Genomic DNA, 26,427 nt, shown 5'->3' on the forward strand with positions numbered 1-26,427 from the left:
TATATATATAATATATATAATATATATATATATTTTAGGCAATGTGATTTTTCTGGATTTTTTTTTTTTGGGGGGGGGTATTCTATCTCTCACTGTTAAAATTAATCCACCCTAAAAATGATAGACTGTTCATGTCTTTGACAGTGGGCAAACATACAAAATCAGCAAGGGATCAAATACTTATTTCCTTCACTGTATGTGTGTGTATGTATGTATGTATGTATGTATATATATAATGCATGTGTTTGCCTAGGCCCGTGATGGCGAACCTATGACACGCGTGGCCATAGTCGCTGACACGCGGCCGCTGTCGGCCGCTCACCCCGTTGGTGAATACCAGCAGGGGCCGCCGCGGCTCCCCTGCTGGTATTCACTAACCAGCGCTGATCCTGGCACACACTGTGATGTCAGTGTGCAGCCAGGATCCTCCTCCCCCAACATCTCCTACCTGTTGGTTCCGCGGGAGCGTCCGGGGGAGAAGGCGTCCTGCAACACACTGACGTCACAGTGTGCGGCGGAGATCATCGCTGCTGGAGGGCGCGGAGGCGCGGAGCTTTCAGGACATGGATGGGGTGAGTATGCGGGTCTCGGGGGCCACTGTTGCTGCTGGGGGGTCCGCTGTGGGGGGCCACTGTCGCTGCTGGGGGAGTCCGCTGTTGCTGCTGGGGGGTCCACTGTCGCTGCTCGGGGGGCCGCTGCTGGGGTCCACTGTCGCTGCTAGGGGGGGGGCCGCTGTCGCTGCTGGGGGGTCCACTGTCGCTGCTAGGGGGGGCCGCTGTTGCTGCTAGGGGGTCCGCTGTCGGGGGATCTGCTGTGGGGGCCACTGTCGTTGCTGTTGGGGTCTGCTGTCGCTGCTGTGGGGGGCCACTATCGCTGCTGGGGGGGCGCTGTCACCGCTGGGGGCTGCTATGGGGGGGCACTGTCAATGCTGGGGGTCATCATTACTAAGATGAGGGAGGGGGAGGCTGGGAGAGGCGAGGGCCTGTGCTATGGGTGTTTTAGGTTTACTAAAAACAGTTATATATTACAATTATACTTTTTTTGTTATTTAAACTATAAATATTGCAAATTTATGAATTTTTTTCTCAAAGTGACACACCACCCGAATTATGCTCGGTTTTTTGGCGAATTTTGGCACACCGAGCTCAAAAGGTTGCACATCACTGGCCTAGGCTGATGTAAGAAATATACACAAAAGAATACATATATTAGTACTATAACAGTGGCTACAAAGACATTCTCTAATGCTGAAGGACCCACTATGACCTTGCATTGCATACTGTAACTAGCCAATTGATTTCAATGGGCACTATGTAATACTTAATTTACTCTAATTTACTTAATTTACACTTGCATTTTGACAAAATTCGAACATATGGCCTCACTCGTTCCCAGTGCAGCTTTGGTCATTATTTTGCATCTGGGTTTTAAGGCTAAAAGTAGATGTGGATCCTTAACCTGAAATACAAGGACGGCTCAAGGTGCACCAGAATGGCAGCCACTCTTAAAGAGCAACTCTGTTTCGGGTCATAGATGGGGGACCCAGCTCTATTGCATTTTTATGCTCTAATAGGGCTTCTGGATCAGGGTTGCCTTCTTGGCACAACCCCTTGAATGAGATTGTTCCAAGTGAACAACTACTTCTCAGAATGCAGCTGCCATAGCACTCCGCTACCGATGTAGCAGTCATGAACAGGACTGGTACATCATGATAACTTGATTTATAACATTCTAGTACATTGTAGTCAAGTTACCATAACACATTACATGTCAATTTAAAGGGGTATTCCAGGACTTTTTAACATGGATGACTGATGGAGGCCTGCTGTTCAGATCCCTGCCACTCAGGTAATTGCCAGGCCGCTGTCACTGTGGTCAGCAGCCCGGGTTGGTATTGTAGTAGCAGCTCTCATGGAATGCAATAGGAGCTGCACTTGCAATACCAACCTGGGCTGCTGCACTATCGTCAGTGTATTCTTCTGACTGCTGTGACAACGTAAATCAGCTGAGTGGCAGGGTCTCGGGCAGCAAGTTCCCACCGGTCTTTTATTGATGACCTGTCAGTCATGAATAGAAAACGTTTTATAAAAAGTCCCTTTATACCCCTTTAATGTTTACCACTGTAGTTTAATAGTTATCTGATGTAAATTTCCTTCCGTGTGCATTTATGTGAAATGCACCAAAAACCATACACAGTTTTACAGAAAATGTTGCGGTTTTTGTATTGTGATTATTGACCGCACATCGTTTACTGGTGAAACGTGTAAAGTGAACGTGCCTCACCTGTAAAAGAATGCATCGCAAAAATCCCCATTGTAGAACCGTGCACAGTTTTAATTATTGTGTTTTCGATCACAAGATAAAAGCTTTTCATGTAAAAACCCTCTCATACAAATGGCTAAAACACTTCGGTATGTATATGTAAACTTGCTCTCTGTTTCCTTTCAGTTTGAGAAGGATTTGAAAATTTGTCTATCGCAGACAAGAGGCAGTTTTGTTATTAGCGATGATCTTCGGCAAGATATAAAACATGTAAGTGATACCAGCTATTGGTGCAAAAAATAGCCCGATCTAGTAAATACATTTTGCTGTTATTAGCTTGATTGAGTTAGTTTCTTCACACTTTGTCTGTTTCAATAGAGGGGATAGAAGTTCTGTGCTGGTCCTTGAATGATGCAGCAGGCAATACATTGCTTAACCTTCTGAAGGGGTATTTCAGCCTTACTTCTCCATGCAGAACAAAACAGCCCTTGTCCGTGTGTCCATCCTCTGTAAGCCAGAGCAGAGAGCTGCTGCTCCAGTGGTCTTTTGGATGGTCACCATGTAATGTTTGTAAAGTGTGCTGCTCTCCAACAAGAAGTTTACTTTGTTTTGTGTTACTGTTACATAATTTAACATGTTTGTCTAACACTTTATTAATCAGGTTGTTAATAAGCATGCAGAGGGACTTCCAGTATCACATCTGTTAGCTGCATTTAAGGTGAGATTCTGTACTTTTTCTTTATCTGTAGCATTTGGGACACTGAGTGGGAATTATGTATTTCTCATCCGTATCATTGGGGGACACAGAAGACCTTGGTATAGCCGCTGCCACTAGGAGGCGACACTAAGCCAAAGAAAAAGTTAGTTCCTCCTACCAGCTATGCCCCTCCGGAAAGCACTGAGCTAAGTTCACTTTAGCTTAGTGTCCATAGAAGACTGACCTTCTCAATCTACTGGTCTGAAGTAATTGTTCTTGTGGATTTCAGAATACAGGACAGGCATTAGACTTTCCCTGTTTACCCCACAAAGGAGGGCGGACAGACTAGAGCTAACCACTCTGTTGCGACCCAAACAACGTTAGTCTGACCCTGACCCGCCAGCTATCATGGCCCCCTACTTTGAAGCACTACCTTCCTTCCCAAAGGCAGGCAAGCCTCAGGGCGCCCACTGCTGGACACCTGTAGCTTTACCTCTTGAGGCGGAAGGGTAAGTATTTCTCCACTGAGGCAAGTATCCCTACATCTTCCCTCTGTTATTTTTCCCTCTTCCTCCCTGACACTATTGCCACAGTCATTTGCTCCACAACCCCCATCCTAGCTCAGCATACCTCTCTGTGTGCGACTATTTTCCATCGCCATCTTCCCCTGGGGCCCTTCTCCTTGTCAGGACCACAGTCCCTTACAATTCCCATTGAGGGGGGCAGGGTCTTTCAGTAATGCAGGCCTTGTTTACGGTAGTGGTGGCGGCTTAGGCCGTTCGCGGCCCCCCTTGTTGGTCCTCCTGGGCATCCTTGGTGCTGTGGGTAGGCGCCCATGTGAGCCTGGTGTCCCACAGCTGTCTCTCTCTTCCTTTCCGCGTCGCTGCTGCGCATCCAACACATGATTTTGCGGTTTCCTGAGGTGTATTTTCCTGCCTGATTCGCCTTCAAAAACCAGGGTGGAAAGCCATGGTTTTAGCCCTGTGAATGGGCAAAGTCAGCATGTTGAATTTCCAATGTGACTTTGCACCGATCCGCGTTATGTCACTTCATAACGTAGAACTGCGCAGACTTGCATCGGAAATTCTGCACGCAGATTTTAGAGGAGGAAAATCCACATAAAATCATACCTTTAGCATGCCATACTATAAATTATATGGACATATCCAGAGTGCCTCCCCTGTGTGTGTGTGTGTGTGTGTGTGTGTGTGTGTGTATATGTATATATGTATATGTGTGTGTGTGTATGTATGTATGTATGTATGTATGTATGTATGTATATATATATATATATATATATATATATATATATATATATATATATATATATATATATATATATATATATAATGTATGTATGTGTGTATATATATATATATAATATGCACACAGATTATTCACATCGTTCTACTCCTAGCAATCATCTGCACTTCCAGAGTGAGGAGCCGCTCCATTAATGGTGCTTTCAGACGGGGTGGTAGGGATGTGGGAAAAATCATTTGTGGTTTTCCTGCATCTGCAGTAAAATACATATTTTTCTGCATCTAATAACTAGGCTGAAATCCCTTCATTTTCAGACGTGCTGACATAATGTATGACTGTGGTAACCTCAGAGAACTGCCTTAGTTGTGACTTCTAACTTCTATCTGTTCTTAGCAACACATTGGAAAGGACCTGCCATATCAAAAGATGGGATTTATGTCTGTATTAGACCTCGTAGGAAACTTAGGTGACCTGCTTTATTTAGAGGGCTCAAGAGAAGGTCAAGATTGGCGTCTGTTTGATATTGAATCAAAAAGCAAGAAAAATGTGGATGCTGAGAGAATTGGTAAGTAGGTGATAAATGGTTTTTAATAGAATGCTTCTCTAATCTGGGGAGTCAGTAGATGAGCGGGTGCTTCCTCTGTGCTCCTTATGGGTCTTCATTCCTAGTAACCTTGCTGTGTGTTCCTCTGATAGGTGAGAAAAAAAACTAAGAGGTCATGACTTGAGTTGGAGACTTAGCACAAGAGTGCTTATCTTGCTTAGAAATGGTCTATTGAGTCTGCGGTGAGGAAAGATGCTTCCAGCAGCATCTATGTGTATCTATATGGCTTTTCATGATAGGGGTGCTGCAACAATTCATCAAACACAAGAGGAGACCCACCAAGGAAAGTCGTGCACACCAAATAAAGAGACAGCATTATTAATAAATTCTCCCCGCAGTTCGTTTCGGCCTTCCCAACTAGGCCCCATTTTTCAAATCTTACATGTGTCACGTTAAGTGGTAATAACTTTTGAATGCTTTGACATATGCAAGTTATTTTTGTTAGTGGTGAGTTTTGGTTGATACATTTGCATTTATGTATTTATTTATTTTTAAATTCTAAATTTACAAAACAAAATTGAAAATTTGCAATTTTAGAACTTTGACTTTTTCTGCTTGTAAGACGCATAGTCATGCCACACAAAATAGTTAATAACACCTACCATGTGTGAACTGTGTCTTGGTACCATTTTGAAAGTGTTATTTACTTCATAAAGTAGTAAGTAAAAATATATCTGTGCTCATCAGATACATATGTAATGAAAAGAAAGTACGTACTTCCTTTGGAGTGCGATCAGCAGCTTGACCAAAGGATAATTGTGATGAAAGATTTATTTCATAAAACAGAAATGGAGGTACAACAAATGCAACGTGTCTCGCGACTGTCGCCTTTTTTTTGCTTGATAAAGGTGACCATTAGTCACCAAAATGAGTTGCTTTTGTTGTACCTCTGTTTTGCTGGGAAGATTAAAAGCATTTGATAGATAGATACATAGAGAGAGAGATGTGTTGTTTTTTTTTTCTCTTTTTCTTCTTTTCATGTCATATACCGCATATACTCGAGTATTAGCCGACCCGAGTATAAGCTGAGACAATAAGTTTCACCACAAAAAACTGAGAAAACTTTTTGACTCGAGTATAAGCCGAGCTATACTCGAGTATATACTAGGTAAACAAAAAAACTCCATACTCACCTCCCAGGCGCTGTCTGTGTCTGTGTGACAAGCTGCTTGAATTCTCCCTGCTGTTAGCGCTGTGTAAGTAAGCGCTGTGATTGGATCGAGCACCAGCCGGCTGTGACTGGCTGACACTCGATCCAATCACAGCTCTTACTTACACAGCGCTGACAGCAGGAGATGACAGAGCCGAGCAAAGAGGACGGCGGGGAATGACAGCGGAGAAAATTCAAGCAGCCTGCCGCACCGCCGCTGGAGACACAGACGCCGGCTGGGAGGTGAGTATAGAGGGTTTTTTTTTAAAGCCTTCCCTGACTCAAGTATAAGCCGAGGAGGGCTTTTTCAACACAAAAAAATGTGCTGAAAAACTAGGCTTAAACTCGAGTGTATATACAGTGTGCATATATTTTGCAGAGAGAATATCTTCCCCCACCCCCAATCTACAGAAATGTATGAGGGGTGTATTGTTGTGGAACGAGTCGCTGTTCTCATTTGTATGATTTTGGGGTGCATACAGCATTTTGACTGTTTTTTTTTCAGTTTTGCTGAGGCAGGATGATATACAGATAGAGCAGTCTTCAAATTGTCTGTAATAACTTTTTGCAGGAAGTTGTCTTAAACCAAATGCCCTCCGACATTATGGAGGTTACACTAACAGTACAGACGACCAATCAACCTGGGTGGTATTATCTAATGTTAGCACCATGGTAAAACAAGTATGGTATCCCAAAGGATACAGTCCAATCATCCTACATAAATACCTTAACATCTCCCAAAGACCAAGAAATGCTAGAGATAATGTATGCAGTAAATAAGGCAAATAGTGTGGCATCTTATAAATGGCAGCAACCATTTGTACTCTAGATAGAGTAGTAGACATAATAGAGCAAACAAGATGGAAACAAGCCCATATCAGACAAATTACCCCATTCTACTGAAGCGGGTAGACAACCTGACACAAATTACTGCTACCTTCTACAGTTTCATCAGGGGGTTGATGACCAAGACACGTTCACCAACCAGTAGCTGGATCAGTAGAGGAATAGTGGAGATTAGCAGAACGGGCTAGAATACAGTGTGACCGTATTAATAAGTAGTTTTTGTAGAGACACTAGTAGTGCTAAAGAGAATCTTTATGGAGACTAGCAAAGTGTAATGTGTTTTGAGGCAGTGTGCCTCTTCATCAGACTGATGGAACAATGTGCATCGATGGCCAGTGGAGGTCCTGGTGGCTATCAGTTCTTGTTGAGGATCAGCGCATATTGGCGGCCACTAGGATCCCCTTTGACTAACATTGCGAATGTACACTTTGCCTAGTCTCAATAATGATTCTTTTTATCAATATTAGTGCCTCTAGAAATGCTATTTGCAATGTAATAAGGTTGTGCCGAATTGTATACTATTTTGCTCATCCCCACTATGCCTCTACTAACTAATACAGCCACTGGTTGGTCAGCGTCTCCTGGACATCATTTCCCTGATGAAGTTGATGTCTGACAAAAAGGCACATTGCCTCGAAAAGTCTCACGCTTTGCTGTTTGTCATAATTGTCCAATAACTACTGGATATAAACCATAATCAAATGCAATGTTGTAGTGCCATTGCTGCCCGCTTGTTACAGTTGGAAGAAGGAAAGAAACCAGTACAACATCAAAATGACTACGCAGAGTTTTTCATAACTATTGAGAAGAGGACATCGTAATGAATTAACGAATGGGCTTTTATTTTCCAGCATTTTTATGCTTATAAAGTGTTGTAATGAAAAATGCATTTTAGTCACAAGGCGCGTTACAGTCGGAGGCGTGCAGTAAGGCTGTGTTCACACCTGCACTAGTGGTTTCCATGGTTTGAGGAACCCTGTTGACTTGGGTCCCTCGGGTTTCAGTCATGCCACCCTGCTATTTACCTGAGGAAATAGCACAGCATGCTCTACTGTTCTGCCCAGGATTTTCACACTGGATTTGCAATGGAGGTTCCAAACCCAACGGAGCATCTGATTGAGATGTGAACAGCATGTAAACTGCATGATAGAAAAATGGAGGCCAAGACTTGCAAAACAGGCCTGAGATCTATATAGATAATTATAAGAGTAGTCCATAAATGACAAAAGACCAAATCAGCATGCTATTAAAGCGACCCTCTAGTTTACAGTAAAAATGTCACTTTACAGGATAGGTGATACAAGTCTTATTAATGTGGATCTCCCCACTGAGACCCCCTGCACCGAGGAGGAGATTGGAGAGGCAGTCAAGCATGTATGGTGCTGCTGCATTTATTTTCATTGTGACTGCCAGAGATAACTAAACGTTTGTACTTTATCATTTCAGTCAACCCCATTGAAATGAAGGGATCAGCACCTAGCAGGCTCTGTCGCTGCTCCATTCAAGCTCCACGTCATTGTGGGGAGTGCAGTGAGGAGGGGGGGACCCAGGACCCCCTGTTCTCGACATCAGTGTGGATCTTGGCAGTGAGACCCCAACCAATCAGACTTTTTTTTAGTTTCTATCAAATAGATAGGTGATACAAATCAATTTTGGGAAATATTCATTTTGAAGGGGTTTTCCAGGCAAATACTCGGGATCCCCGGTGATCAGCTAATTGGCTTGTTGTCAGTGCAGTGGGGCCGGACATCGTCATCAGGGTTGGAGCAGGAAGTCTGATAGGTGGCTTTGCTCCCATTGAAGTTAATAGGAGTGAAGCAGTCTATTAGACTTCTGACTCTGCATTGGAGTCGGAGCTGAAGGTGTACTAGGTGGAGTGAAGGCACCGGTTAGAATTTCTGCTCCAACCCCAATGACATTGTCTGGCCTGCTGCACAGATTGTGGGCCGCAGCAATCAGCTGATTGCTAGGGATTCTGAGCAGCGGATCTCCGGTGATCAACTGTTGATTACTTATCCTGAGGATGGTTCATTAGTAGTATCTGCCCAGAAAACCCCTTTAACACACCTGATACTTTTTTTTTCTTTCTCAATAATGCTACTGCAGTTCATCCCATTCTCAGTTCTCTCCACGTATGTAAAATGACTGATGTAATCGCAAGACTACTCTGCACTCTTGAGGCAAGGAATCTGCTGGGGAAGATATAAGATGGACACAGTGCTCACATCATCAGCGCTGGTCAATCTGAGAAGAGGCAGTGTCTCTGACTACAGAAGCATACTTGGCATAGCGTAGTCGGAGAATCTGCGACCATCTTACATACAGTACATAAAGAGCAAAGAAGTGAAAATGGGTTGAACTACGACGGCAACTTTGAAAAGAAGCCCACTGGGTATGTTATCTGTACATTCTGCTTGTATGGTGACATTTTTATTGTGAACCGGAAGGTTTCTTTAATTGGTGGACTGTTTAAGAGGTCGAACTTCTGTTGCCTAGAAGTATTTCGTAATTGTCGCCAGAAAACTGCGGTAGAACGTGAACGTGTTTCTTCTGTGTGTTCTTTTAGATGAGAAAGATCTTGTCGCTGACGACTCCACTTCCAAATGGAATTTCTCCAGACAGAAATCTGAGTGGTTGAAGTCACCGGGGCCAATTCCTCCAACAGATGGGATGAGCTTGGTATTACTGTTTGTGTTTATAGTTAATTAATATTTTTGGGAAGAATTTTCAGGAATTTATTCCTGCACAACTTCAAAGTTTTATTTTTTCTAATTCATCAGAACATCTTGGCTCTGATTTTGGAGGCTTTGTAGGAGGCATTCTCAGTGCCTGCCAGCTCACTTTAACCCTTTCCAATCCACTGTCTGACGTCTGAAGACATTATGATTTAAGGCTGTACGGCTCCGATGTTGGAAGACGTCTTTCAGAGTTCTCTTACTGTATATTGCCAGCCTCTCTGCTGTCGGAGCCTATCCAACGTGTCACCTCATGCAGTACTGGCTTTAGCCAGCATATAGTGCCATTGTATAACGGCAGAAAAAGAGTAAGCTCCCTGGGAAAACAGGATAGAAATTGGATTGGAAAGAGTTAAAGAATCAGGCAAAAACTTCTAAATTATATATGGTTTCTTTCCCCAAAGTAATCAAACCCCGCATATATTATCTTCCCAGTTATTACAGCTCCTGATGTACTGTCTCTTCCCTCCAGTCTCCACAGCATTCCAAAGTCCAAGCCTTCTTTGTTCTATTCGCTCCCCAATTAGCATCACCTCTCTTTGCAGTCACACTGACCCCTGCCTCCTTCTTCTCTGCAGTGCTTTTGCAGCTAGCAGCGATTAGTTGCGGACAGTGCAGTATACAAACCTAGCATTGATTGGCTGAGCCTTGGCCAATCGGCACTATGCTGATTTTTGGTACATTTTTCCCAGATTACATCACTGTTCCAGTCACCCATCCTCCTCTGCACTTTATTTCCCATCCCATGGCTGCTTACCCTTAAACATGATGCATTGATTTATTGGTTCTGATGAAAGGCAGAATTCTGCTTTAGTGAAATGGTAAACTAAAGTAATTTAAATACCAAGCCCTACAACAAGCTTGATGGTGGTTACAGTCACTTTAAGAGGTATAGCATACTTGATGGTTTCTCTCACACTCGGTGGGTAAAATACTCTTGAACAGATGAACAGTAGATCTATTGCAGAATTACAGAAAGTCCCTTGCTGTGACTTGGAAGACTGTGGTCAGAAACGCTCTTTTCTCCTTAGGGAGAGCAACTATATACTATAAACTAAGTGAGGAGACTCAAATGGTTTGGAAGACTGTGTGACACATAATGAACCCTCCAGGAGAACAGGTTACGACCTCTTGCCCAAACCACTCGTGTGGTTATGGATCTAAGGGAGACTACTACCAACAGCAGCATATCACGCTTTGAAATGCTGGTTACAGTAGTTCCAAAGCAGTCCCAGTATATAGATTCTTGCACTACAGAGATGGGCAATAGTAGGGAAATTATGGTGCTTACCCTACAATGCCCTGGTGTCTCGATAGCCCTAAGGTCCAGATATGGGTCTAACGCCCTGATAAGGGTGACCCTGGATGAAGTAAAACCCTAGGTAAATAGCCGTAGGAGAACCTAATAAGTTGTTTGGGTTTTTTTGTTTTGTTTTTGTTTTTTTGCTTGAATAATCTTTTAATTAGATTTTTCAAAAATAAAACCTTTTACAATAAACAAACAAAACCCTCCCCCTATAATCTCCTTATTAATCCCAGACAATACGCAGTCTCCATAGGAATCAGTTCAGTTGTTCATAGCTTAAATCAATAGTAACCTCTAACAATAGTCCCTGTCTGGTTCCCCTGTATAATGGGAAGGAAGGAGTCAACCTTCCATTAACCTGTACACATGCTCCTGGGTCAGTGTCCAAAAATTGTAACAAATGTAAGTAATTGGGGCCAAAACTCATTGCTAATTTAAAATAAATAAATAAACTTCCAGAGAAATACCCATTCCACGCTCAAATATATTTCTACTCTTTCTTGCAATTCCTCTACAGCTATAGGCGACTCCAAATAGTCCACCTGTTCGATAGTTAAGCGAGACAAATACCCATCAAAAATTGACAGATCTGCTCCGCATTATATTGAATCCTGGAAGAGTACTTAGAAAAGTATAGAATGAAAGCAGAGTCTCTCCAATATTTGTAACACAAGTATCAATTTCCCTAGAGGTATTTCTCAACCCGATAACAAATGTAGTACCCATCTGAGCCCTGGCAAGTACAGCCAACATGTGCCCCCTTTTGTTGGCAGCTGTTTCTGACTCAAATTGTCTCGCAGCCTCCTAAGCGACTTTCCGTTCATTAAGCGCCTCATGGGTTCCAGTGTGTACATATTCAGTTTCCATCTATAGTAATCCGCCTTGAAGATCCTAACCAAGCTGTCGTCACAGCCTGTTAGTACAGGTAATATTCTGAATAAGGATACCCCTTAAGTAGGCCTTCTTGACATCCCATTCTGCAAACGTATTAGTAGACCCTTAATTTGTGGCTATAAATTCCTTTAATTGCCAAGTTAGTTTTACATCCTCCATGATAAGCATTCAGTTTCCCAGGCTTATGGTGTAGCATAGCTACGTTCCACTAGTATGGGTGAATGGTCTGATATACAGCGCGGTAATAGGGTAACTGCTGACACATTATCACACAGTAAATCATTGCCCACTACTAAGTCTATTTGAGATAGAGAATAAGTAGTTGCATGACCGGTATACCGCCTGACCCCTATATTTCTAACACTCCCAAGGTTAGAGAATAACATTTCCTGAAGTAGATGTCCCAGAGGGGTCGGGAAATTTTCAGGAGAGGTCTATGACAGAGTTAAAATCTCTCTGCATAAGAACAGGATGACCTGTAAACCCCACTGTATATTCAAATAGTTGCCTTATGACTACACCATTGGATGGTGGTGGGTTATATAAAAAGGAGACCGTTGTAAGTATAAAGCCTGCAGTGCAAACAAAAACATCGCCCTTCTGAGTCTAGTTTACTGAAATAACAATGAAAAGGAATCATTCATCAAGATACTAACTCCTGAATAAAGGCCCATTAAGACACAACGATATTCGCTCAAATAACATCTTTTGAGTGATAATCGTTGTGTGTAAATGTGCCCATCTTTCACTTTTCTGCCAAACGATGGATTTCAGTTCGGCATGAAATCCATTGTTCAGCAGAACAGCTGATTAGTTGGACCGCACACTGTGTCTCCGCTGTCAGCCCTGTGGCAGAACAAAGGGAATTTATTCAGGTGGTTTGTTCTCTGAATACGGCTCACACGCTACTAATTGGTACTAATAGGCATTATTACCAAGTAGTAGTTAATCTTTTGAGGGATCATCTTTGTCTTAATGCACATTAACCCATATGTGTAGCATGATAGCAGTCATTAGTATGTAAAGTGTCTTGTAATAGGGAAAAGTTAAGAAAGGAGGGATTGGAGAGAGAGAGACCGGGCAACGGGCAAAAGAAATATGACCCCCCCTCGAATGCAACAAAAAATCTAACCCTGAATCAATAAAAGAAAACAACAAGAAGATAAGCAACACGAAGACCAAAGAAGAAAACAAATATACGTTACAAGAACTGTTATTATTGTTTACAACACAACACTGTGTTCATTCAGAGACAGTTTACCCAAAGAACAGAACGTTGAGAGAGAGATCTTAGGGGGGATGGGGGAGGGAGGGGGGTGAGGGGAAGGGGGTGGGTGAGAGGGGGAGGGGGAGGGAGGGAGGGGAAACCAAAGATTTGTTAAAAAAAATGTTTTAAAATATGCAAAAGGTGAAAAAGTTTAATAAAAAATACTTTAATTAAAAAAAAAAAGTGTCTTGCACAAGATGGGTCAATGGTAGAGTTGAGCGAACGTACTCTGTCGAGCTTGATGCTTGTTCGAGTATTAGCGTATTTGATGGTGCTCGTTATTTGAACGAGCATCAAATCGTGTTCGACCCCGCCCGAGGTTTTTGCTGCTCCCTGCTGTGACGTGCCTGTTTTTGCCCCTCCCCGCCGCAGCGCGCGTCATCGGAAATTTTTTTTTGTCTGGGAGAGGGGGGGGGGGGGGGAGAGAGAATGAGAGAGAGAGAGAACCAAGAAAAAAAAAAAGCTTGGCACCCGGCGTCCCACATACAAAAATGCTCCAGTCTCCCACTGTAGTCAATGGGGTTCGTTACTCGAGTAGAGCTCTCGAATTTTACAAAAAGCTCGACTCGAATAACGAGGACCCGAGCATTTGGGTGCTCGCTCATCTCTAGTCAATGGTTGAAATTGTTGGACCACTTGAAATATTGCCTACCTTTTTAACAGGACCCCCCAAACCTAGTGCATTCCAGGAAATAATCTTTATATCAGTATATCAGTCTAGGAACAGAAAATGGTTATAATCGGCAGAATATATTTATTAAAATAACAAAACGTATACTTAGCATTCGAGAGGATCTCCAGATAAATACGTCACTGCACAATCTTAGACTTGACAAATTAGGCCTCATGTCCACGGGGAAAATCAGGCCCGCTACGGATTCTCCATGGAGAATCTGCAGCGGGTCCCTCCTGCCCCGCGGACATGAGCGCTTAAAATAAGAATAAATAAGAATACACTTACCTCTCGCCCGCTCCGGATCCTTCCTTCGCCGCGGCGCCATCTTCTCTGCGGCCCGGCGGATGCGCAGGATGACGTCGGTGACGTGCCCCGCGCATGCGCCGGGTCGAAGAAAAAAGATCCGGCCGCGACGGAGAGAAGATGGCGCCGCGACGAAGGGAAGAACCGGAGTGGGTGAGTAAATTCCTATTTTGGTCTCCCGCGGATCCGGACGGCTTCCATAGGCTTCAATAGAAGACCCCCCCCGGGAGACCCGCACTAAAATGGAGCATGGTCCAGATTTTTTTCATGCTCCATTTTTTTTAAAATCACTTTTATTGACCATCCGCGGGTATTTATCTACTCGCGGGTGGTCAATGCATCCCTATGGGATGCGGATCCGCATGCGGGAGAAGAGTTAAAATCCGCTGCGGATTTTAATTCTTCTTTTGACCGTGGACATGAGGCCTCAGACTTTCCAAGAGCATTCAGGGAGACGAGAGAACAGACCCAATAAACCAAACAATGGAACCTGTAACCTTGCTAACAAGTTTGAGCACCGGCCCTCCAATGAGCAGGGGTAAATGATTCCAAACCTGTAACTCGTGATGTGCAGTACCTCCAAGTCAGCAGACAACTGGCTGAGATACCTTGTTAGCCAGTCCAGTAGTAATACTTTGATGCTGGGCTAGAATAAAAATTAATACAAAGGCCCATCAGAACCTTCACTCATCGATAATAGCTGACTTAAGAAGTGTCCCCCCTGTTGATCCAACCAGGTAGTGGCTTCTTGCGCCTTTTCAAGGAACTGCACAGTTCCATTTGCTACCAAACACAGTTTAGAGGAGTAAAGCATGGAGTAGGGAAGATGGCACTCACATAACCTATGCTTCACTGCCTGAAAAGTTGCTCATCGTTTCTGTACCTCTGCTGAATAATCTGGGGAAAAAAGACTCTAGCACCATCCATAGTCCCATCTTTCTTTCATCTTCCAAGCTTTGCATAATATAATGACATGGTCCTTTGATTAAAATTGGGAGCGGTGGAGCCCTAGGTGGTGGGGGTCATGTTGGTACTTGAGGTACCCGCTCCATTGCTTATAATGGCGTTGAGGATTCTTTGCCAAAAAGATGTAGTAGTTACTTTTCAAAATATGTCGGAAGGGTTAGAGCCCTCCACTCGCTTGCACATTATTGCGCCGTGATTTCCAAATCATCAAGTTTGTTTAACAAATTCTCACTTATTTTCCACCATAATTTTCAAATAAATTCATTAAAAATCAGACAATGTGATTTTCTGGATGTGTTTTCTCATGTTGTCTCTCATAGTTGAGGTCTACCTATAATGTCAATCACAGGCCTCTCTCATTTTTTAAGTGGGAGAACTTGTACAATTGGTATCTGACTAAATATTTTTTTTCCCCAGTGTGTGTGTGTGTGTGTATATATATAATATTTAAATTGTTCACTAATCGTTTTCTTGTAATGTTCTTTTTTTCTTCAGTGGAGCTCCATGGATGCGCCATTGTCAGTCTCTCAAAAAGAGATCATCCCGCCTGATGCTGTAAGACAGCAAAAGCTTAGCCGTTTATCTTGTATGAAGCGTGGCTTCATGATCGGGGTTTATGTGGAGAATGTGACTTCTCCAAGTGACTTCTACATCCGCTGTTATAGTAAAGACACCTCTCAGAAGCTGGAAGACATGTTAATGGATATGAGGTGAGAAATCACTTAATGTTTTGAAATAATGGCCAACTTTTGTGTCGCTTTTGCTGGATTATACAGAACAACCCAATATACTCTTTAATGACTGGTAAGATATTAAGTTTGGCCGACCATAAGGAGCCCAGAAAACACATTAAGGGTATTCGCAGATGCGAATGTAGATTTACCCTGTCAATGTGGAAAATTCACATGTGGATTGCCAATGTGGGTCTTCGTGAAGAAGTTACAAGTCACTTCTTCATGCAGAATCGCATCAGAAATTTGCTTGCAGACTTTCGCCATTGACGGGGCTAAATCAAAGTGCGGCTCTGCGTCAGAAATATGAGGCGTAGGCAACATGGACTAATAAAAATGTCTGCCCAAGAAACTATACAAGTTGTAATTTATTTTTGTCGGACTATTGATCCAAAAAAATTCTGCTTACACACACCCATTCATATGAATGGCTCCTCCTTCCATCTGACTTTTGGACTAATTTATAGCTATAAAAATCTGACAGAAAACACATTTGTGTGCGTGTAGCCTTATCAATGTTTTTCTGCCACAATTTTATAAGTGGAATCTGCGCTGATAAATCTGTGCTGGTTCCCACCGTGTGAATATATCCTCTATAATATCACAGTGATTTATGCCGAATGGCACACTCAGCATGGTTTTTCGTCAATTGTCCCCATAGTGAGGACCTTTAACGGACTTGTCCAATTAGAAAACTGGGTCATATAATATGTACTTCTGAGTTAATAAAGGGGGATCCCCTGTTCAGTATCCTCATTTTTGGATTAGAGTAGAGAGCAACTACAAAGAGTGTCTTTCTCTTGTTCGAAGTCTATGGACAAAATGGTGCGGCATGCTGTGCTGCTTTGCCAGGAAAATGCTAGGAGATATGCCGGACAGACCCTAATTTAGTGAATGGGCATTGTTGAGGTCCATATATGTCTGGATCCACATTTCTTTCTCTTCTTGTTCTTTAACTCCCCAGATGGGACCAAACAACAGAAACCAAAAGCATTCAATAGGATCAGTACCTGTAATACCAACCAGGCACTGGTTGTAAAGTGTACAGATCTGTCTGCTTCCAGCTCCATACGCACCGACAGTGACCTGGCAAGCAGCTGATCGCAGGTGTCTAGAGCCGTATACACCCCCCTCACATCTCCTCAGGATAGGTAATCAGTAATTCAGAGCTGGACAAACATTGTGTTGCAATGCTATGCAGGGAAAGAATCGCAGCATGTCCTTTCTTTTTGCAATATTGCCCATTTCTCTTCAATGGAGCTGGCGGCAGCATGAAAAAAAATGGGAGAACATCGCTATCCCCTGCCTCGGCTGTGACAGCCGTGCTGGGGGATTCCTTCAGCCTGTTTCCTTGTGAAAGCACAACAGCGCCGGTAGACTTAAGGCCCGTTTACACGGAGCGACAATCGCTCAAAATTTGCTAAAAAGCGATCATTTAAGCGATCATCGTTGCGTCTAAATGCGCTACTGCTGATCGTTAAATTCAGGCCAACCTAAAGATCATTGTTCAGCCTTATTAGGAGTTCTCCACGGGTAGTGCTGATAGCATTGTTTCCCGCTGGAGAACAAAGGAACTGAAAGCAGATAAGAGACCTTGGGCTTCATTTGCACACTAAATTGCTATTAAGCAGCTGAGTAGCTACTAAATAGTTTATGCAAAATGATCACTCAAACTGTCTGTGTAAATGAGCCTTTAACATAGAAACTTTGACCATGCCTGACAGGTCACTTAATGTATCAAACTCAAATTTTATGATTTTTTTTTTTTTTTTTTTTGTTGGTGGTGTGGTTGTCACTAATCTAATGACACCAAAATCACCCACCAAAGGTCAGGCTAAGGGGTCAAAGTGCGGTGCAAGAAAAAGCCTGTCGCCGTGCGTGCGTGTGTGTGTGTGCAAAGACGAAAGCCCTCACTGACTGACTCGCCAAAAGTTCTCCAACTTCCCGATGTCGTAGAAACATGAATTTTGGCGCAAGCATAGATTATCTCCAAAATAGGAAAAGTAATTGGGTCCCAACTCGATTATTCAATTCTAGCGCAAAAGAATTAGCGTCGAAATTTAACGTACATAATCTAAATCTCTCACTTCCCAATGTCATAGAAACTTAAAATTTGGCATGGGCATTGAATATGTCATAAATAGGAAAAGTTAATAGGTCCCAACTCGATTATTCAATTCTATGCGCAAAAGAATTAGTGTCCAAATTTTACGTATGGAATCTAATTCTCTCACTTCCCGGTGTCATAGAAACTCGAAATTTGGCAGGAGCATTGATTATGTCATAAATAGGAAAAGTTAATAGGTCTCAACTCGATTATTCAATTCTAAGTGCAAAACAATTAGCGTTCAAATTTTACGTACGGAATGTAATTTTCTCACATAGAAACGTAAAATTTGGCACGGGCATTCAATATGTCATAAACAGGAAAAGCTAATGGGTCCCAACTCGATTTTTCAGTTCTAGCGCAAAAGAACTAGCGTCCAAATTTTACGTACGGAATCTAATTCTCTCACTTCTTGGTATCATAGAAACATGAAATTTGGAACGGTCATTGATTATTTCATAGATAGGAAAAGTTAATGGGTCCCACCTCGATTGTTCAATTCTAAGCGCAAAAGAATTAGCGTCCACATTTTACGTACGAAATCTAATTCTCTCACTTCCCGATGTCATAGAAACTTGAAATTTGGCACGGGCATTGATTATGTCATAAATAGGAAAAGTTATTGGGTCCCAACTCGATTATTCAATTCTAAGTGCAAAAGAATTAGTGTCCAAATTTTACGTATGGAATCTAATTCTCTCACTTCCTGATGTCATTTTATATAAAGTAAACGTCACATGGTTACCTCCACGTGGTGTTTCCTGGGTAACGCAGAGAACTATGCAAAATGGTGAACATATGTTTTTCCGGTATCTCTAAAGTAACCACGACTTCAGAAGATTTTCATTGTAAACACCAGATAAACACCAGTACCAAATTAACTCGGGCGAAGCCGGGTATATCAGCTTGTGTGTGTGTGTGTGTGTGTGTGTGTGTGTGTGTGTGTATATATATGTATGTGTGTGCGTGTGTGTGTATATGTATGTGTGTGTGTATATATATATATATATATATATATATATATATAATTATATAAATAATGTGTGTATATATTATTATTATAATATTTTTTTTTTATTTAGAGTAGTGGAATGACTATTATGACAGATAAGTAAATCCCCTTAATGTATAGTCTAATGCTAAACAATGCCTTCTTCTTTAATGAAAGTTGAATCTCCTTATGCAACTTTCTGTGATTTGAGTGATTCTCTTTTTCTCTTCTTGGATGTCAGAGGAAACTAGAGTTTAAAGATTTACTAATGGTGTTGATTGCTGTAAGACTGGATTCTCATCCCATTTGCCAAAATAAGTAAAAATAAATCCACATGGAATAATGAATGGACCGAGGATATTAAAATCCACAATGTGTTCATAATTTTGTACAGATTCTGCACGGCCCATCTGCTCCTTACTCCCACAAAATAAAAAATGGGGCTAATCCATCTGCAGATACCGTGCTACATCTACAGCAGCAATCGGCAATTCCTGAATTTGTGAATGTAATTTTATATTGATAGTCCTAACCCTTTTTTCTAGAATTTTAAAACTTTCTGGAGGCTTCTGGTTGCTTAAAACTTATACACTTTTTTTATGTTTCTAGTACTTCTGCAGCTTTTTATAGGGTTCTTCAGTAACTGCGTCCTACAATATCTTGACTATTGCATAGCTTCACCGTCCGCTTAATAGCTTAAAGGGGTTTTCTGGGACTTATTTATTGATGACTTATCTTTAGAGCAGGTCATTGATATCAGATCTGAGGGGAGCTAAATCCTGGCACTCCCACCAATGAGCTGTTTGAAAAGTCTACGGAGCTCTGTCGAGCCTTTGCTTAGCCTGTAATGTCACATTCGTTGGTTACATGACCATTGAGCAGCTCACTCCCATTAATGTGAATGTGATTGAGCTGCAATACCAGGTACTGCCGTGAAATAAATGGCGCTGTGCCTGGGATACAATGAAGAGGCTGCAGAGCTCACTGTAGTACAGCGGCTTTTTCAAGCAGCTGGCTTGCTGCGAATTGGACCCCTACTGATCTGATATTTTTGAAGTAACCTAATTATAGTCACGGAAACCCCCTTTAATTAACACAAGTTTATTTGTGTGAGTTGCTAAGGAACAATAGAGAGCAAGCTGAAGCTCATCTTTGCCTTACTGCAGTATAGAAAACTTTTCTGAGTCTATTTGGCTTCAATCTCTTGGTGCCTAGAGTGGATACTACCCCTTTACATTCTCTGTCGTGTTCCTATGAGGACTGACCAAACATCATGGACTTTAGCTACACATCCTGACTCTTGTCTGACTAGCAAACTGCTATGTTTGTCAATGAAGTACTTTGTGTGTCCGATCTTTTGTTCAGAGCCTGTTGTTGGGACATTTTGTGGCAGTCCTCTTACTTGAGAGGATTCAATAGGATTATATACTTGCCAGCTTTCCTCCTTAAAGGTATTGTAACTGTTTGTCTGCACATGACGATAGACTATTTCAAGCAAATTTAGATAAAGCGTTGGGTACAAGAAAAGATCTCTGAATTCATTTATCAATATGTACATTATTATAGAATGCCACATGCCCTATATGTTGGTATTTGTTCTATTCACAGTATATCTTCTTTTCTTTAAGATTGTCCTACTCAAATGAATACGTATCCAGCCGTTATATTGTGCCTGACGAATATATTATCGTTGGAGAAATCTATGCGCTTGGTGTAGATGGAGATGTGTGGTGGTACAGAGTAATAATCCATGCGGTCATCAATTCGGAGGAAGTTCAAGTGTTCTATCCCGACTTTGGTACTTTGGCCACAGTTAGAAAATGTTGGCTACGGTTTCTTAAGTAAGAACTGAAATTCTGACTCTACCATTTGTTAGCAACATCTTTAGCACTGTGGGGAAACGTTATAAAACATTTTAATCCTGCAAAGATTCTGGACAATTGCGATATGAATGGAACTTGCACTGGGAAAGAACCCATTCATTTGAATGGGTTAAGATGCATGTTGCATGTCCTATTCCTGCGCTAGTTTCGCTTGAAATAGGACATTTAACGGTCCGTGTCCCACGGAGCACATGGACGAAGTGTTTGTGTAAATGAGAGTTGCGCTCAAGAGTCTTGGGCGCAACTCTCATCTCTTATGTAAGTACGGTCTTTGATTTCTGCCCATTATATATCTTGTATTTTCTGCAATTATCAGCAGTTTTCCCCTCTGCAGGCTTCATTTCCAATTTTCATTTTCCCCCCCAACTTCACTCCAGAATAGACAGAAACTAGCTGCTATGATGCATACACTGCACACAGCGAAAAGAGGAGATACTGCTACTTTAACTTTCTCTCACATACTCTCAAAAGCAGCAGCATGGTGGACATTATACAGCAGTACTGAAAAATGTATTTGTGAATCCAGCATTGGAATAAGGTAGTAAAACAATTACTGTAAGCAGCAGCAGCCTCTGCTCACTCCTCTCCATAGATTTCTATGTGCAGCTGTAACCTGATTACTCATTGAGCCGATACAATCGGTCTTCATCTCTGCCTCTTTACCGGATGGTTTTTACCAGTCAATTGAGAGTGAGTAATCAGTACAGGAGGGAGCAGAAGAGGAGCCCGATGAGCAGAGAATATGCATTTTTCTGTGATTTACATATATTGCATAGTTTATTTAAAATTGAAACAATGATTACGCTTTAGTACAATTTTCTTTTCATCATTTTTTTTTCTTGTAAGCTTAGTGTGAATTTATTAGTAGTTATCCTGTCTCTTATATTATTTGCTTAAGCAAGCTCATCATATTGTTCTTGTGGTCTTATTTTTAATTCACCAGAGCATGCTATATGACATTACCTGCCCAGGCGGTGCCTTCTTCATTGGCGTGCTTGAAACCAGTTGAGGTAAATAATGTGATAGTTTTGTAGACGTTATTCTGAACAATTTTGCAATAGCTTTTTTTTAAGTTTGTATTAATTAAAAAGCATTACCTTCCCTTGTAGGATCAGTGGTCATTTGAAGCCATTAAGGTTTTCCAAAATTGGTGTGCACGAGGCCCTCTGGTTGGATTGGTACTTCAGTATGTTTTAGACCAATTGTGCCTATATTTGTGCGATACTTCAACTGATGAGGACATTTACCTGCACCAAGTTTTGATCGATAAAGGACTTGCTAGCATGGCCCCAGAGCCTGCGATTTACAAGGCAAGCAATTAATTTATAAATATTTTATGGATGCTTTTACACAGTTCTTTTTATTTTCTATGATTAATTTCAATATTGGTTTTAATGTTTTAGTGTTTAAAATATTAACTTAGATTTCTCGGTTGTGTCATTGGGGGACACAGCTAAGACATCAGGTATAGCTCATGCCACTAGGAGGCAGACGCAAAGCAAAAAAAGAGATAACTCCTCCTACCAGCTGTATCCCTCCTGTAGCTACTAAGTTAAATTTGTTTGTAGCTTAGTGTTCATAGGAGGCAGACCTTCCTGCTGCAGGTCTTCAAGTTTCTTGAATTCCTTAGACTTCTCTAAGGATGACAAAAGCATGGGTTCACAGGATGACAAAATCCCCCTACTATCCTACTGAGGAGAGAGATCAGGGTTGTACTAACTCCCATGCTAATTTCATACCTCCCAAAGGCAAGGTGGCACATAGAAGGCCCCAATTTTTTTGACCTACCAGTAAAGATCCTCTCTCTCTCAAAATTCCCTGGCCTCCTTTTCCCTAGGGAGGTGAGAAATGATGAGCGATCATACTGGATTTTAAGGCCACAGCAGTTGTCTGTTTTCCTCCAGGGAAGGTAAGCTTGCATGGCTAGCAACACCCTTTCCTCGTAGTCTCCTCCCTTCTTAGTCCCTTCATCCGATCTGATCTAGCCCTTGTGCAATCCGAGTGAGGGATCGATCTGCATACTGCTGCCTGTTCAGGTGGGGTTTCCTCCCTTGGATGAACGACCTTATTTAAGCATATTGCGTTCCCGGGAAATTTAAATCACTGGTTCCTTTGTTTTGTTTTTTTTGGCGGTCTTTTCCTGTGGTGCTGGCCACGTGGTGTTCCCCGAGGAATCTTGGCTAGCACGGCATGCATTTCAACTTGCAGGGCCCCACCATTTCCTGCACTTCCCCTTCTGGCCTGCCCTCCAAACGTCACCGGGGAGAAGGGTTGCTTTCTCATGTGGACGGACAAAGCGTTCACTTATGACAGGCGATTGCTTGTGACTGTCACGCTATTGGCCGCGACTATAATGTTGGATTCTAAGGGAGAATCCAGTAAATAGAATACAGCAATTACAAATGCATTTAGCATTCTACCGTTGTTGCACCAAATTTTCACGTGGTCAGCAGGGGCCTCTTTGTGCAGAATGCCTGCTGCACAGACCAAACAGTGACATCTTCCTAGGGACAACCACTGCCATTACCCCTATAGGTCCCTGGAGCTGAGTGGATACGCTTCCTCTTGGGGCAGTTTCGGGCCTTATGAAAGCATCTAGAAACCAGGACAGTCAGCCAGACCCCGACTGACAGGCCTGGTACTGAGGAATTGTTTGTACCAAAACATTTGCATGGCAGAATCAGTAAACGACTACAGTTTTTAATGTCACGTGGTCATACTCCGTCATCTCCTTGCCCTGCCTCACCTCCATCCACAGTGTCCTACTTTGCTATCCTCTCTAGGGACATCTCCTGTCCCGAAGAGGAAATTTCAGATTTTGACCCTTAGATGAGGAACTGTGCTCCAAAATCTTTGACATAGTGGACAGTCTTACAGAGGCGGTTAAAGAGACACACTATGTCAATGACCAAGAGTTCTCTGCCGCTGCAGCCTCTTTCCCCTTCTGATGCTCAAAGCATTCGCATAAGTCATTCCCCACTCATACGGAATTTGAGGATGTGGTGCACAAGGTGTTTAGGGGTTTCTTACCCCTAAACACCTCAACATAATGTATCCCTGATAATCCGCTAAAAAGTGTTTTTTTTCCCCATGTCTCATATCACCAAACACACTACTCTATCACTGGCAGATATGTCCTCTTTCAAGGGCCATCATGATAAACAGCTGGGATTGTTCACCAAATCCTCCTTTTAGATGACAGGCTCCTAGCTCATTCCTCCACATTCTCTGTGGCTAAAATGTTGGTCTGAAGATACCTCCTCCAAAAGGTTTTGGACCAGCCTTCTTGTTACTGGATGTCATATTTTCGGCAGTCGCCTGAACAAAATTATCTCAGAAGCCACAAGCGTAAAGAATTTCTATCTTCCACAAAATAGATCTACTTAGCAATATAGTGGCAAGAAGAAGAAACCTAATTTTTTTTAGAACAGAAACTGCTTTAATAAATGAATAAATAAAATCAGCTAAATTACAGAAGCCACAGCAATAAGGCACCTAATTTTTGCTCCTTTTGTTGTTCCAGTCTACAACCTTTGGAATCACATGCATCCTCCCAGAATCACAAAAAGCGTCCATCCTTCAAAAATCCTGCTCTTTTCCTGGCACCTAAGCCCTCTTCGTCTAACTCCTCCTATGCATGAAGGGTGGGGAGCCATCTTTTTCTTTTCAGTGACCTGTGGCTTTTACATGCCCTAGATACTTGGCTGTACAAGATAGTCTCTTCAGGGTACACCAGAGGGGTTTTTTTCTGCTTCCCCAGATCGCTTTTTTCAGTTCTTCCACTACCCCTGATCCAGCCAGATCTTCCCAGTACTTGGAAACTTTTCAGTACCTACTCGACCAAGGAGTCATTCTCTCAGTTCCTTCTTGCAAACATTTTACTGGCTTTTACTCCAATTTCTTTGTTCTCATAAAAGACAAGTGATCCACACAGTCGTAGATCTTTCAACTCCTGAATAATTTAGTCAAATACGCCATTTTCGCATGGTAACTCTCAAAGCAGTGATTGCTACCATAGAGCAAAGTGAGTTGCTCCCATCAATGGACATCAAGGATGCCTATCTCCACTTTCCCATTCACCATTCCCACCAGCAGTTTCTTCAGTTTTGTGAGAAGCATTTTCAATTTTTCTCTTTACCGTTTGGCCTAGTGACAGCACCTTAAGTGTTCATGAAGGTCCTGTCGGCTGTTGTCATGCTCCTTAATTCCAATAGAATCATGGCGATCTCATATGTGGATGACATACACGGATTAAGGCACCGTTCCATCGAGATAAACGCAGAGAGCCTTGCGATAGCGCTGGACACTCATTTGCTTCAGGTGGATCATCAATTGTCCAAAATCCAACCTGACCCCATCACACCAGCTCACCTTTCTTGGCCTGTTCTTTGGCATGGTTGAGGTGAAATTACATATTCCAAGGAACAAACTCGCACTTCTTTCTGTGATTACGCACTTCCCACTCCATCTGCTAAAGCATATGGGTGCTGGGACTCATAATTGCCATATTCAAGGCGGTTCCGTACGCACAGTTCCACACTAGTCCCCTACAACGAGCCATCCTATCCGGGTGGAACAGGTCTCACGAGGCTCTGGATTGCCACTTGATTCCCATTCGGTCTGTCGATTGCTTCTTTGATAGCTGACGTCGACCAATCACTCCCAAGGAAGATCTTTCCTCCCACTCCAGTGGAAGGTGATAACTATTGATGCCAGTCTCCTAGGCTGGGGGTATTCTAGATCCAATTCGGAATTGTCTTTCCATATTAATTTCCTGTCTCACTGCTCTCCACCTGTCCCTGACCCATTCCTTTCAAATTCTGGCTAGCCACCCAATCTTCAGATGGTGTGAGCAACATCCCAGTCAGGCCATCCATTTTTCTGTTCCCAGAATGCTTTCCTTACTCCAAGAAGGCATGAATATGGGATTGAGTCTTTGCTCTCTAAAAGGTCAGGTTTCTGCTTTATCTGTTCTATTTCAATGCCCTCTGACCTCTAAATCCACAGTGCATATATTTCTTCAGAGAATGGCACGTATAGCCCCTCCTATATCTCGCATCGGTACCATGAGATCTGAATTTGGTTTTAGATGTATTGCAATTATCTCCCTTCGAGTCCATGCATGACATTTCCCTCCTTTTGCCATCTCTGAAGGTTGCCTTCCATATTTTATTTTGGTTAACATGTTTAACCTCTTAGTTCAACCCTTTTATGTTTTTACGTTCTGCCATTGCAAGTTGTGTATGGAGTTGCGCTGCAATCTCCCTCCATGTATCACGGGTGTACAGCTGACACCCGCGAGCATTAGCCCCGACAAGCCGCGCCGCCGATCAGGGTTGTTAACCCTTTAAATGTCGCTGTCAAACCTTTCAGCGGCATTTAAATCACACGAATGATGTTCGGGGGTCCCGTACGGCCCTCCCTCCGCGATGGGATCGCAGGAGCCGTGCGGGTGTCATGGCAGCTGGGATCCTTCTGAAAGGCCCCAGGGCTGTCATGGCAGAATGCCTATTAAGCCATCCCCGTGGGGTGGCTTGATAGGTTGCCTGTCAGATTGCAGTTTGATGTAATGCTATTGCATTACATTATACTGTAGGAGCGATCAAAGCATCGCTAGTTGTGGTCCCCCCCCCGGGACTACAGGCAAATGCAAAAATAAGAATAAAGTTTTTTATTAATTATTTTTAAAAAGTTATGAACATTCAAAAAAACCCTTTTGCCATATTTACAATAAAAAATCTAATAT

The 26,427-nt window shown here is 42.5% G+C and overlaps 1 protein-coding gene across 1 annotated transcript in view; it reads left to right on the forward strand.

The window, feature by feature from the left end:
* The window catches only part of TDRD5 (tudor domain containing 5), an 82,692-nt gene that overhangs the window by 22,585 nt on the left and 33,680 nt on the right, over positions 1-26,427 (forward strand). Inside the window, exons 5-12 of the mRNA XM_066594447.1 lie at positions 2,449-2,532; positions 2,924-2,980; positions 4,616-4,787; positions 9,389-9,501; positions 15,465-15,679; positions 20,427-20,639; positions 21,625-21,691; positions 21,791-21,998. Of these exons, the coding sequence (XP_066450544.1) occupies positions 2,449-2,532; positions 2,924-2,980; positions 4,616-4,787; positions 9,389-9,501; positions 15,465-15,679; positions 20,427-20,639; positions 21,625-21,691; positions 21,791-21,998 (1,129 nt within the window). The remainder of the gene's footprint in view (positions 1-2,448; positions 2,533-2,923; positions 2,981-4,615; positions 4,788-9,388; positions 9,502-15,464; positions 15,680-20,426; positions 20,640-21,624; positions 21,692-21,790; positions 21,999-26,427) is intronic.

Source organism: Eleutherodactylus coqui, chromosome 3 (assembly GCF_035609145.1).
Source record: "Eleutherodactylus coqui strain aEleCoq1 chromosome 3, aEleCoq1.hap1, whole genome shotgun sequence".
Taxonomy (NCBI): domain Eukaryota; kingdom Metazoa; phylum Chordata; class Amphibia; order Anura; family Eleutherodactylidae; genus Eleutherodactylus; species Eleutherodactylus coqui.